Source organism: Clupea harengus, chromosome 7 (genome assembly GCF_900700415.2).
Source record: "Clupea harengus chromosome 7, Ch_v2.0.2, whole genome shotgun sequence".
NCBI lineage: Eukaryota > Metazoa > Chordata > Actinopteri > Clupeiformes > Clupeidae > Clupea > Clupea harengus.
The window spans coordinates 15,144,277-15,159,542 of NC_045158.1; the positions used below are offsets into that span (position 1 = coordinate 15,144,277).

The 15,266-nt window shown below is 47.4% G+C and overlaps 1 protein-coding gene across 8 annotated transcripts in view; it reads left to right on the top strand.

Moving 5' to 3' along the window:
* Positions 1-15,266, top strand: part of mef2cb (myocyte enhancer factor 2cb) — a 73,166-nt gene that overhangs the window by 16,135 nt on the left and 41,765 nt on the right. For all 8 annotated transcript variants that reach the window (XM_031570643.2, XM_031570648.2, XM_031570647.2 and 5 more), the window contains exon 2: positions 9,145-9,337. In XM_031570643.2, coding sequence (XP_031426503.1) covers positions 9,284-9,337 — 54 coding nt within the window. In that variant the 5' untranslated portion in view covers positions 9,145-9,283. The remainder of the gene's footprint in view (positions 1-9,144; positions 9,338-15,266) is intronic.

The window sequence follows — 15,266 nt, forward strand, 5'->3', positions numbered from 1 at the left end:
GAGGGAGCGTTTAATAATTGCTGTCAGAAGATCAAATTTAATTCTCTTTTTCACAGGACCGCTGTAGGGTAGAGTGAAACAAATTGTCATCAGAGATTTCCAAATGAACAAAGCTTTTAATTAGGCTGATTAGAATGCTGGTGGATGAAAAAGAGAAAGAAAAGAAAAGTGCAAAAAAATGTGCAAAGAAATAATCAGGAGATCATCTGTGTGTGGCGTCTGGTGCTGGAAGGCCAGCATGCAGATGCAACCCCCCCCCCCCCACACACACACACACACACACACACACACACAGTCAACATACGCCCCTCATCCCCCCTTGAACATGGCTAACATCACGAGTCATTGTCATCCGTGGTTCAGCGCGTAATTGGGTGAATATGTCAGTGCTTTGTCTGTTCTCAGTGATATGGCTTAAGGCTGTGTGCAGAGGAAGAGGAAGAGGAAGGTGATTAGTCACTGAGCAAAGATGTCTGCTTGTTTTCTCCCCCCCACCCTCCTCTTTCTCTCCCCTCCCAAAAAATTCAAAGAGATATGTGTTTACACTTTAGACATTTCTATTGTAATCGTTTTTACTTTAACACACCAAATCTGACAGATCCCCCCCCCCTTCTCTCTTCTTTCCAAATCCCATCTCCACCCCCACGCCTGCACTACTGTTAATATTTCCTCACCGCCACAGAAAGTGCCAGGGTGGTGGATGCACCTGGGCCCCGGCATGCTAGCTGGCGGTGGTTTTTGCCGCCTGCCCCGACCAACGCGCTTCTGCAGGTGTGACTGTCTGAGCCATGCTTAGTGCCTGCTTACCAGTCTAATCCCTCTGTCTCTGCGAGTGCACACTCACCGGTGGCTCTCAAGGACAGAGACGGGATCAGTGCTGGGGCTGAAGGGATGGAGGAGGGAGGGAGGGGGGGGGTGGGGGTGTGTGGGACGCGTGTAGATCTCAGAGCAGCTGATGCAGGGAAACTGTCTCTGGCCTTACTTACAGGAAAACAACTCACAGGTTATTTCTTCATTGGAGAGTGACGTATAATTATTAGTGTGTTTTTATAAATGAATCGCCCTGCAGCTTTCCCTGTATTTGATGCCATCATCTCACCTTTGGCTTAGGTTCTTTGCACAGTAGTTCTTAAGGCCTGTCTTTCTCTACACCGACCTCAGACTAGTAATCCAACACAACAAACACTCATAGGAGAATGTGCATTGGGCCCACATAAAAAAAAATAAAAAATAAACAAACAAATGAACAAAGAAAAAAAACAGCCTCTTTACACAGCTAACACGTTAATGCTAGGCTAATATCCCCCATCCCCTGCAGCTGCGTTTTCACAATCCCTTTTCAACTAAAGAGGGGTTGACATGCCATTTCAATGCGCTTTGTCTCTGGGCGGCAGCGCCCAATGGAGGGCACTCACCTGCCTTCTCCCTGGCTTTGAGAGAGCCCTGGTGGCTGTTTACCTGCTGAGTGAAGAGCCTAGCTGCCGTCAGCGAGCCCTCATCTACTTTTCCACTTTCGCAGGGCGGTCTTCATGCCTGCTATTTAATGTCATAAAACAATGTAATGTGGAATGTAGTCGTTAAATTGCCACCCTAATATGACAGAAATTGTTAAATGAAAGGGGAATTATGTGGTGCTTTTGGAACACACTGAGCATAGCTGAAATATACCTTAATGAACAGTCATAAAATTCAGTTTTGTCATTTTTTTCCCACATAGGCATTTTATTGACTGAGTCTGGCGTGTCACAGTTTCAACCCTTTATTTAAAATGTCATCTAGGCATCTCCTGTTGCACGCGAAGAAGAAGTGCTCTTTTATGAAATGTCATTGGGGCAGAGATGTTGTTCAGAGCTATTTAACCAATTTACAGTTGATTGCCGGAGGAACAGGAGGCCGAAAGCCATCGCAGTCGCAGTCCTGAAAGGGCTCCCTGTAATGCATAAATAAAAACACTTGTTTTTCCCCCACTAATCTAGTGTAGCACCTGAAAAGGTCTATTCACACACGCCGCCCCAGCAGAGAAGCAGGTCATCCATAATTTGACGCACAGGGCTAATAAAACCCACCATTATCCCTTTTAGTTCCCTCACTTGCCTTTTACTGGGACCTGAACCAATGCTTTGATGGGTGAGAGAGCGATCGCGGCCGAGAGAGAGGCAAAGTCTGAGCTACAAAGTGAGAGAGAGAGAGAGAGAAAGAAAAGATATATGCAGAAAGGAAAGGAATCAAAGAGAATAAGAGAGTATCGAGACAGTTTACAATTGCACAATCCCCAAATTGAATTGCTATAATGTCACTAGTAAGCTTGGGTGAGTTGGTGGCACAGTTGGTGTGCAGTGTGGTCTTGTTCGGCCAGTGGGTTAAGAAGTGTTTTCTCTCTTCCCCTTTTTCTGTTTTTCTCTTTGACAAGCACACGTTATTATCATGCATGTGTGTTTGTGTGTGCCTGAGCGAAAGAAAATTGAAAGTGTGTGTGAGCGGCAAAGCCAAGGGCCTTATTAGGATTTTTTTTCTGCCATATCTCCCGGTCTTTTTTAGCTGACTTCACACCCACTCCGTAGCTGTCAGTCTGTTCATGGTCAGCCAAAAGCAGGCAAGGGCCCAATCTAGCTCGTTATGTCTCTTTCATTCTCGTCGTTCTCTCTTGCTTTTTTTTTAACCAGGAGCAGGAAGTGCCGGAGTTTTGGTTCCCATTTCTGCGCTCCGTGGAACAGTTTAGGAAAGGAAGCACCTTAACACCTTTTATTGTCTGCGGCCGCTGACGTCACCTCCTTCCGGCAGATGCAGCGCGTGTTTCCTGTCTGTGTGTCCAGCAGTCTCGCAGGGGGGTCCTGGGGGGTTGGCGGGAGGTTGGCGGGAGCTCCTCCTCATGCCTCCCTTCCAGTCACCAAGTCCTGTGTCATAGTAGAGGCAGTGCAAGTGTTTAGTGACAGTCAGACATGTTTGTCAATTATGAGCCGAGTGCAGTTTTGAACAAGAAAGATCACAGTGACCTGGCCATCTCTGGTCAAGCCCTATATACGAGGCTTCATAAAAAACAGAAGGGGGGGGGGGGGGGGGGGGGGGGGGTTGGATCTTCTCCCAAAAGAGATTGGAAAATAGTTTAGTCTGTGTCATGTCATGAGCTACCAAAAGTCCAGCATGATCTAAGCCTATTAGTGCCTATCAGTACTCTTAGACCCTGATACAGTCTTCTGGCCAGGCTGTCCTCTGCTCCCGCGTCCACCCAAATCCAAGCCATGTCATTGGCATTCCAGAAGTGAGGGGCAAGGTTGGGATGGGGACTGGATAGGGGGGGGCGGGGGGGCGTATATAGAGGGGCGTGCGGCAATCGCCATTCGTCACTCTGGCGTATCTCCCCACGGCAGACAGTGTTTCAGTGAGGAGAGAGTGGCTGTAATGCCTTCAGCTGCACAAAGGGCCCAAACAGCCTTGCCTGGCTTCGGCCCTCCCGCTCTTCTCCTCCTCCCCACCACCACACCCCACCCCATCACTTACTCACTCTCTGCCATTAAGCATCAGAGATAAGCAGCTGCACCTCAGCAAATACATACACGCATTAAATGGAGAAAACACACATACACACATAAACATAAATAAATGCTGTCATGAAAGAGTGTGAGAGAGAGAGAGAGAGAGAGAAAGAGAAAGAGAGAGAGAGAGAGAAATGTGTTTCTTGGATTAAGTGAGGAGGAGAGCAGGAAGGACAGAAGAGAAAGAGGCTGCAAATAAAAAAAATATGCTTCCGAGCGATGCCTATTCGTAAAAGTGCCCGGAGCGTGGGCTCGTATTGAAATTGTTCAGTGGAAGCTAGCCTACATTAAAGATGTTTTTTTCTTTTTTTTTTCCTTGAAGGAAGCGGGAGTTTATTTTAAAAAGAGTGAGGGTTTATTTTATGTATCATACACCTCCTAAAAGGTTTACTTACTGCACTGTAATATGTTATTTCAAATCCTTACAACCGCATTTCCTATGAGGATAGAGGATACTGGCTTTTTTCACACATGTGCTATTACCAAATGTGTTGCAGATGTGTGAAGCGGACAGAGCACGGAGCATGCAGCACGGTAGAGTGCTGAGGTAGAGTTCTAGGAAGAGAAAAAAGGAAAGAAAAGAAAACGGGAAAAGAAGAAGAGGAAATAAAAACACACACCAACGCTGTCCTAAGAATTAGAGCACCAATTCCTAAAATGTTGCAACAAAATCGTCCAAAAAAGTGCTTGGATTGTGCATTAACTATACACCCTGACAGGTCATAGATGTACAACTTTATTTGCTGTGCAGGGGTGTTGACCTTATAAGGTCAGATAGGGATACTTATTTAAAGCCACATCCATATGTCCCCACAAACCTCCATTCTCGTCTCATACGTCAGTCATTCACACTCGTTAACGAACTCGGGATACTTTCTTTTCCGAGGTCTTTGTTGTATGCCAGGCGTTTCGTTTTCTTGTCCACCCAACTTTCTGACATTGCCGCTTAAACAGGCACCTGAGGAAAGTCACCACCGTCTGCATTAGCGGAGTGACTGAGTGTGTGACATTTATTCCCGTCTCTTCCGCACAAGTCGCAGGGGAATGGACTGACCTAGAATCAAGCCTCGTGGCGCTCCCATTGTACATGCTTGCAGCTCCCCCAAGCACCACTGTTAGAGACAGAGAGAGTGAAAGAGACAGAGAGAGAGAGAGAGAGAGAGAGAGGAGGGGGGGGAGAGGTGTAAGATAAAGATGCACACTATCTTACTAAAACCCTAAAATCTCTTTCTTTTGCTCTCGGTTCAGTTCTAGGAGCTTTACGAACCGGATAAAACATACATTTGAATTGCCAAAGCACAATACTGTTTGAGCTAAAGAGTTTCACATAGGACATAATATCCACACACTCTTTCTCTCTCCTTTGCGCTCTCTCTCTCTCTCTCTCTCTCTCTCCCTTGCTTTGGAGCAGCAGTGGCAGTAGTAAGACCTGGTTAACAGATGGGAAGGTTGCTGGCAGCTCTCCCTCCCTCCCTCCCCACAGAGAAGCCTGCTCTGCCCCCACCCCCCATTTCTCTCCATTCTCACTCTTGCCTGCTTCTTGCACTAGTGCTCCATGGGCATTTATTCTCTCTATCCCTCCTTCTCTATCCACCTCTCTCTCTCTCTCTCTCACTCTCTGTCTCTTTCCCTTGCTCAAACTGGTTCCTTCCCTGACCCCTCTGGCTGTTAGCGATGACCCCTCTCAAAGCCAGGCCATCTCGCTAAGTCTACCACACCTTTAGGATCTCCCTTGGAGTCTTTCCTTTTTTCTCCTCCCCTCCCCTCCTCTCCTCTCCCTCCCCTCTTCTCTCTCTCTCATCCTCCCCATATGCTTTGGTTGTGGATTAGTGAATTGGCTTAGCACAGCATAGAAAGCTTGTTAGACTCCTCTGTCTCCCTCCCTCCCTCCACCTCCTCTCTCCTTTCCTGTCTCTCTCCTTTCCCCCCATTCTCTCTCTCTCTCTCTCTCTCCCCCTCTCCCCCTCTCCCCTTTCTTTCTGTCCTTCTGTGGCATAACATTCATTTGCAGTGTTGAACAGGACGAGTCAGTCACATGCCGGTGAGAAAAAGAACCCGTTGGCCGTGTTCAGCCACAGCGGGCATGTGAGTGTGTGTGTGTGTGTGTGTGTGTGAGAGACGTGTCGTGTCACTGCCACCGGCTGTGGTGTTTTTGCGAGTGAGCGAGCGAGCTGAGAGCCCCCCTGGCTGTTGATCAGCAATGTTGTGTCTCCTCTGTGCGCCGTCACTGCTGCAAATTGGATTGCGCTCATCTGTGGTAATCTGCCCAGGCAGGGAATAGGCAGAGAAAAGAGAGAGAGAGGCAGTAGTTGTGTGTGTGTGTGTGTGTAATTGTGTGTATGACAGGGGGGGCTTTCTGTAACTGCCTCGCACCAGAGAAAAAGAGATGGAGGGGGTCTGGGGGGGGGGGGGGGAGTGAGAGGTTAGAGCCCCTCCAGTCTAGCCCAGAGTGATGAGGGCTGCCTGGGATAAGGTGGATGGTGACGGAGGGGAAAGATCAGCCATGTGGCTGACCAGAGAGAACCCAAAGCCTGGATTAAGTGCTGGAGGGAATGTGTAGGGTGGTTAATGTTAAGTATAGTGTTACAGGAGGTGTGTTGAGGATATGCTGGGACATGTTGACAAACTGTATCTTAACTGATCCAGCAAGGTGGTAACATCACCAAAGTCATGGGTTCCATACCCAGGGACCACAGATGCTGTACATCAAAATGCATATCTGTACTGCACTGTAAGTCGCTTTGGGTAATAGCATCTGATCTGAATGTAAATATAAACCAAGAGCACGTTTGTATTAGCGTGTGTGATTGTTGGTCCGGATGCGTCTGTTTTTTTTTTTTGTGGTGGCACCAGAAGATCAGACCACTCGAGTTGTCCTACCGCGCACAGGCATTCCAGATCAGCTGTTTTTTCGTGAGCAGAGCCCTCTGCGTTTGTTTGTGGGATGTGGTGGGCCGGTGGATACAGGGTGTTGATGTCGGAGTCATTATCACTCTGAGGAGCAGGGCTGTTTACCCGGCATGTTTTATGGTTGTCGCAGTGGTGCTCTAAACAATCACCGCATCAGTGGCACTTTTGCCACGCGGGCGTTAAGACGTGCCCACAAACAAGCCTTGTGAACACACCTCACAACGCACACACACACCTACACAAACACACACACACGTTACTTGCGACACACACTCTAACACACACACTAACTACGGCAGAGGTGTTTTCTTTGTCCCTGTTGTGTCACAACAAACAGTTGAAAATGTGGCACGGCGGATTCAATTTAAATGAATTTATTTCGTTTCAGGTACATTTCTAGATTCCAGTGATCTAAAAAGTGGTATGATTGGCTGTATTGCATGTTTTTTCAGCAAATATTTCAGCAAGTCACATTCCTTAGTTAGCTTAGATAGCCTTGAGCACCTAGTAATGATGTAAGTTTCTCTGCTCAGAAACGTAGATTTCAAAACTCCCTCCTTGTCCATTCTCTCTTTAACCAATGAGAAAAGAGAAAACACAAAAAGTACATGCTTCCTCTTCTTTGCAACCACAGACTCCCCCAAACACAGACACACACACACACACACACACAGACACACACAGACACCACACACACACACATTCCCCTGACATCAATGCATCGGGTGAAGCAAGTTCACTGTAGTGTCAGCAAGGGTGGCTTAAACTTTCATGTGTGTGACACTTCAGTTTTCAGTCGTGAGATTAGTGAAGGATCAGAAGAAAGGTAGAGATATATAGCTAGATAGACAGATTGAGAGAAAGAGAGATAGAGAGAGAGAGAGAAAGGGGGGAGGGCGATAGATAGAGTGACACATCTTTTAGGTGATGTAGCATCATCTTCCTCATCATGACACTTCATGCTGCCAGGTGCCAGGAATCTGGTTAAGAAGAAGGAGGAAGAAGAAGAAGAAGGCTGAAGAGAGAGGTAGAGGTGGAGAGAGAGAGAGAGAGAGAAGAGAGGAAGAAGAAAAGAGGAGAAAAAAAATGAAAAGAGTGTTGGAGGCTTTTAATGTGATGCTGCTGACAGCTCCCTTGCATTACGCGCGGGCTTAAATAATGGGAGCCTCATTTGCATAACGAGGGACGTTATCACCTCTACTGTCAGAAGAAAAACACAACAACAGCTCTGCCGCACCTCCCCGAGATGAATCGGGCTGGCCTACTTTACTGCACACACACACATACACAAGTGTGAACGCACAACGCACACACACACATACACACACGCACCCTCATACATAGATCCTCACACATAGACACAAACACACATAGACACACAGACACAAAACACACGCACACACACACACACACACACACACATACATTCACACATTTCTTTGGAGTTGAGAGCTTCCAAATCTCTCTTTGGAAAGCCGGGGGTGAGCTCCTCTGGAGAGGGCAGCTCTGTGCGCCTGGCTGGGTGTCTCTCAGCAGGAGGTTCCTTGATAAAGGCCTCACATGTCTCCATCACGCCCAGAGAGAGAGAGAGCACATGGAGCAGGGAGGCCACAGCTGAAAGCAGGCCGCCACACATACACACACACACACACACATACACACACACACACACACACTCTGTGACGCTGCTTACTGAGATGTGGAAGAAAGGGTTAGCATCAAGAATCAGCTCATACACACACACACACACACACACACACACACACACACACACACACACACATACACACCACAGGACCCACGCGCGCACTCAACTGCAAGCACACACAAGTACACTCACTCACACACATACACTTGCACACATACACACACACACACACACACACACACACACACACACACACACACACTGAACCACATAATCACATACACTGTCACACACACAGGCACTGACTGACACAAACACACACTCACTCATAGACACACACACGCACTCACAGACACACACACACCTCTTCACCACCTCCAGTTGATCCATTTGGTAACAGTTTTTTTATTTGAAGTTTTTATGCCTTGTTGTTCTGCTGTTCCCCCAATCAGACACCATTTCATTTTTTTTTTCATTTCATTTTTTTTGGGGGGGGAGGGGGGAGGGGTTGAAGGGGGTGGCATATATATATGTTTTTATTTTTTCCTGAGAATATGTCTCAGTCGCAGAACATGACAACCACAGCGAATGTTGTTGTGCCGGCATCGTTTTTTTTTTTTCTTTTTCTTTTTTTTTTTTTTGAGGAGGAGAGAATCTGTGTTTGCCTCTCTGGCTGCAGTAAGCGCTACATCGAGCGTGATTAGAGCAGTTTAAGTTGTTGGCACATCCAAAACACTGTCAGATTCTGTGTGAGCGCGGGAAGGAGCGTGACAGTGCTGTCTACCCTCATAGACTGAGCGGAAAATACAAAACCTGATTTGCATGATATCGACAGCGAAGAAGCGGCGCGCTTCTCCGGGAAAAAAATGTTGACAGATTCTTTGTCTTTATCCACCGTCTCCCTTGTGGCTTAGATGCTCTGCATTTTTCCCTTTTTTCTGTGTTTTTTGCTTTTTCTATCTGACTTAATGCCTCTCTCTCTCTCTCTCTCTCCCTCCCTCTCTCTCTCTCTCTCCCTCTCTTTTCTTCTCTCTCTCTTTTTTTCTCTTTCAGGTACGGATGCTGGAATCTTTGAATTGAGTGGAGCAAGTTGAGAGAAGAGAGACTGGTTTGATTGGGGAGGCACGGTGAAAGCGAGGGACAGAGCGTTAAAGTTCTTTGGCGAAAAGAGACAGACGACAGGGCGGGGAAGATGGGGAGGAAAAAGATCCAGATCACGCGGATTATGGACGAACGCAACAGACAGGTGAGCCACTGCCGTCCTGCGGGGCACAAGGTGACCCCATCTTTTTCTCCCAGGAAACAGAGACAGCCTGATGGCCTTGGCCTGTCGAGGCCCGGATCATTCTTTTCAGTGCATGGCAAGGCGATATCATACACTTATGTGCTTCACACACACACACACACACACACACACACACACACACACAAACACACACACATAAATACATTTCTATATTCTAGATCCATTTTGTCATGTTTTTCATGGTTTTATCTAGACTGACTGAAAGCAGAGGTTCATAGTTTTTGTGTGTATGTGCCCTGTATATGGACACACACACACACACTAATGATAGCACCCACCCTGCCATTCTCCAAAGGCCTGTGTTTGCAGAAACACACACATATACTCATGAATGCACCACCCATCTATTCTCCACACTCGCATTTGCAGACACCCACACCCACACACAAAGACCAGTGACACACACACACACACACACACACGCACGTACCAACACTTCACGCCATTCTCTTGCCTCCGTGCCAGTGGAACATTACTTTAGCAGGGCTAGGAGAAGAGTGGGAGAGGGAGGAGGCGGTCAGCACCAACAAACAAACAGGCAAACAGTGACTGGCCGGCCGGGGGTGGTACACACCATAGCACAGCACACAGGGAGGGGCTGGGAGAAAGAATGAGAGAGGGGGAGAGGAGAAGAGAGGAGAGGAGAGAAGAAGGGAGGAGAAGGGAGCAGAGCAAATAAGAAATATGAAGAGAAGAGAGCAGAGGAGAGGAGAAGAGAAGAGAAGAGAAGAGAGGAGAGGAGAGGAGAGGAGAAGAGAAGAGAGCAGAGGAGAGGAGAGGAGAGGAGAGGATAAGAGAAGAGAAGAGAAGAGAAGAGAAGAGAAGAGAAGAGAGGAGAGGAGAGGAGAGGAGAGGAGAGGAGAGGCGAGGCGAGGAGGCAGGGCTTCATTGGCCGCACCACTCATCAGTAGTTTTCCTACAGCCTGCAGGTGGAGAGACCAGCCGAGCCTAGCTGTTAGCACGTTTTGTTTACAGAATGTGTTTAACTTCCATACTTGCATCTGTGCTATTCTTGTTTATGAAATGCCATTAAATGCAATTCATATAAGAAAAAATCCTATAATAACACAAGTCAATCATGAATCAGCATTGTCTTTAGAAACAAATTCTATACCTTACAAACAAACCTGTGCCATTACCAATATCCAACATATACGTAGCAAAGTAAACAAATCCAGTCTGATTCTGACAACAGACTTGACACTAACTCGACACAGACAGCACAAGACAGCGATGGACGTTAGACACTGCGTGGCAAAATTCACAATACGACACGGGTGAGAACGTCCGAGGGCCACGTCAGGCTTGCCATAGATAGTCATTGCTGCTAACTGCATCGGGGGGGGCTATGTTCCCAAATACTTCACTCAGAGTAGCCACGGAAACGCAGCCGTAATCCATTCCACTGGGAATTTCCTGTATACATCCCCGCCTCCGCGTCTGATGTACAGAATGTCTCGGAAAAGTGTTGTTTTTTTCCGTTTCCTTCTTGTTTTCCACCATTTACAAGTAGTGGTGTGAGCAAACAGCTCCACTACGCTCTCCATCTCGGTGTGTGTGTTTTATTTTTATCTGATTCCTTTTGGTGGTGTGTATGGTCATCTGTGTGAGGTGGGAAGGAAACTCTCTCACCCTTCTTTGATCCCATGCCGTTGCCTTTACAGTAACACACAATAAAAAAAACCCGACGGATATTTCTCATCTCCTGTGGCTGTCATTTACAGACAGCGCAGTTAGATAAGAGCCAGTCGTGACAGAGAGGGTCCCTAGCCCAGCGACGGCTAATGGCTGAGAGTCCGGAGGTTTTAGGGTGGGCCACTGAATTATTGACGAGAGGAAGATGTGTAGAGCACGAATGGAAGAGAAAAGGAGTCTGTGTGTGTGTGTGTGTGTGTGTGTGTGTGTGTGTGTGTGTGTGTGTGTGTGTGTGTGTGTGTGTGAGTGTGTGTGTGTGTGTGTTTGGGCATGATGATGGGGGTAGGGGTAAACGGAGAGCGAGAGAGAAAAAGAGAGGAAAGTAATGGGCGTGTCGTAGACGGACGGTGGACGGTGGCGTGAGTCATGCGGAGATCTGGCGTTGAGTAAGACGTGCCCGTGCGAAAACTCAAGGCCCCGGGGGCCACGTGAACTCCACAGCGGTGTTACACGCCAGTTACACGGCTCTGAGTCAAACACCGTCTGAGAGAGACAACCTTTGTTCTTCTACGCCATCCTTTAATGAAACAGACAGAGGTGATTACATGACATGGAGAAAGTCAACTGTTATCTTTTTTTTTTTTTTTTATGTTGTGTCATGATAAATTCTGTCTCTGTTTTTTTTATAGACATTTTGGCTATGGAATGGAACAGTGAGGTTTAGCATGTGCATTTAGTCCAAACATGAAAGGGAACATAGCAAAGAGACTCCAGAAGATAGTGAAGAGGTCATGGCCATATGCATGAGTTAGTGCACGAATATAGGTATGATGAGTCACTCTCCGTGTGTGTGTGTGTGTGTGTGTGTGTGTGTGTGTGTGTGTGTGTGTGTTTTCGCGCCTTTCCTGTGCCAGGGTGCAGGTTCTGTATGGAGTGGGTCTCTAGCTGGAAGTGGTATTTGTGTGTCTCTTAGAGGAAGAGGGAACTGAGCATTTCCCTCAGGTCTCCGAGAAGTCAAGGAGAGGAGGAAAGAGTGACTGCGGCAGAGGTCAGGGTGTTTTTTGGAGGAGGCTAGCGGTTGAGCGGGGGGGGCAGCTATCGTGTTGCACCCAAGAGCATCCTGTCCTAGTGTTATCGCAAAGAGAGAGGGAGAGAGAGAGAGAGAGAGAGAGAGAGCGAGCGATGGAGAGAGAGGCAAAGAGAGAGCTCCTCTTCTCCTCTGCTCTCTTTCCACCCGCTCCACCAGATGAGAGATTGATACAGGAAGGACACCTGAAGGGAGGTGATGCCAGTGAGCTATTCCGACCCCACTCATCCACTGAAAGAGCAGGGTGGAGAGAGACAAGGAGAGAGAGAGAGAGAGAGAGAGAGAGAGGGAACGCGAGACAGAAGGATAAGGAGAGAGAGAGGCAAGGGAATGACAAATGAAGAGAGACTAAGAGAGAGAGAAGAAAGGAAATAGCCAATAAAGAGCGGGAGAGGAGAGATTGCAGAAGAGAGAGCAAGAGAGAGAGGGGGGGGGTGAAGAGATAAGATGTGTGATAGGGAACAGGAGGACGCAGAGACAGATGACGTGACATCATGCCTCACAAAGACTGATGGAGCCAAGAGGGAGAGGAAAAGAAAAATTGGGGGCAGGAAAAGACCTCACCGGAGTCAGTGGAGATAGAAAGACAGAGGGGGGGGGGGGGGGGGGGCTGGAAGTAGGTGAAAGAGAGCTGGATGTATGGCACTAGAGAGGAAGCTTTAAGGCGGGGAACACACTGGAAATGACGACACAGCAGCGGTGAAGAGCAACGCACTGCTCAGATAAGAATTCTGTTTGTTTAAACAAAAGCTTAAACAGACATCTCTTTGCTCTGAAGCACGCATTTATTGTCCCGCCCCTGTAAAGATTCTTATTGACTTTGATTGGTCAGAATGCCTGAAATGTTCCTAGGGCACATTAAACTAAAATTGGTGAGCATTGAGTTACGCTCTGGGGAGTTGGACCAAGTTCAACTCGAAACAACACTCTGCTCCCTGCTCCGGCTAATGGTGTCAACCCATGCTGACCCATAGCAAACACGGAAAATCTATCGCTTTCGCCACTACTACTGCTAGTCAGTGTGATCCCCACCTAATCCTGTATAAGAAAGTGTACAGCCTCTCACAGGCTACTTTCAGCATTCACACCACTGATAAAATACAGAGACAGAGACAAATACAAAGGTCACGCAGGACAGAATGACATTGAGACATCAGACGACAGTATGTAAACATGGGCGGTAAACAGGGAACCTGATAGATGGTTGTTGTTCATGCACAGACAGTGGAGCATTTTTTTTTATTATTAATTATTTACCGTTTGGTATTTAAGACCTTGAGAAATTCTCAGCATCTGTACCCAAAAGGCCAAACACAATACATTCAAATATGGCACCGTGATGAGAGACTCTGGACAGTTTAAAGAGAGGTCCTACTGCGTGAAGATTAAAGAAGAGAAAGAAAATATTGAAAACGGCGTGCAGGAGAACAGCTCGACTGCCGGCTCTGACTCATACTCGGAAGACATGAAGAAGGACATCACAAGACACAAGAATGAGGGACCTTTGACTCACAGCGTTTTTTTTTTTTTTTCTCTCTGTCGCTCCAGCTGCCCCCCTCCCCTCACTCGCTGTCTCCTCACTGCTCTCATTTTGGTTAAGTCGTGGTGAGAGCTTTGCATATTTTCACTTCCTCTTTAAGGAAATGTTTCCATACCAAAGCCAAACAAACAAAAAAAAAAGAGGACTGCTTCAATGGCGTTACCTTTGGCGTTACATTCTTTAGATGTTTGCCCAGGATCTGATTTAAATGAACTTGGGGTCATACATTTCAAATGCGCTTTTAAGTTTTTGCATTACTTATGAGGCATCCTCACTCAATGTGAAATGATAATGAACTAATCAAAATACGAAAAAAGCATTATATATGTAGCTACAGAATTATGTCAATGTATATCATACGGAAATACAGTTACAGAGAGATACAAATGTATTTTATATTTTTAGGTTTTTTTTTAAACAAAAATTAAATAAAATTCACTTTTGTAATGCAATACATAATGAATACCAAATAGGTGTAAAGGGGTGCTAAATACTGAACCCTGGGGAAAAAAACAACCCAAAAAATAACAACAAACTCTTTTTTGTTAAAGATTCTTTGAAATACATACACACACACAGAAATTCACAAACTTGCATAAACACACACACACTCACATTTTTCAGCAGGCAGCCCTGCGTTTAGCGCGTGTCGAGGGTTCCGTTTGCTAGCTGTTATCACCTCCGCTTGAAGGGGCCGGCCGCCTCGCCACCCACCCTGCCCAGGCTGCCCACCCCGGCGCCAACTCGCGGGCCCTGGCCTTCCATCGCGCTGGGCGGGCGGCCACTTGGGCAGCCCCCCAGCCCCCCCCACAAACCCCCCTGGCCCCCGCAGCCCAAAAGCACTTCCCTGGAGCACAGGCACCTAAAGCAGGCCTCCCCGGCGTTGAGCGGCTGCCCAGGAGCCCAGGACAGAGGGCATCAGTGTGCGAGCGCTGGCTCTCTTCCCCTGCGCCACTCAAGCTCCTTTTCCCCCAGTGCGTCGCACATGAAAGGACCCCCTGTGTCACTGGCCGCAAACGGGGCCGACATGGACGTGGACGCACACACACACACACACACACACACACACACACACTCACACACACACACATACACATGCAGACACACACTTGCACAGTCACACACTCGCACACATTCACGTAACTACACACATATACACACACTCACTCGCATACACACACACAAACACTCCTACACATACCCATATGTGCACAAACCACACAAACACACATACATTGGCTTCTCAATTATGCCCACTCACACACACACACTCACCACATACTCACACACATACAGCCATTTTTCATATGGACTCAGGCAAGCATACACCCACACAAATACACTCTTACATTCTCAGTTCAGCTCGTGCTTCCCCCCAAATACACACACACACACACACACACACACACACAAACACACACACACACACAAACACACACACACACACACACACACCCACACACAAACACACACACATACACACACACGCATACTGTATATACACATCATATCCACCTCCACCCCCATATTCAGGTCACTAGCTCTCTTTGCGGTTCATAGAGCGGCCATCTTGGAAACAGAGGTGACCAGGTCTCCCTGGGTATCTG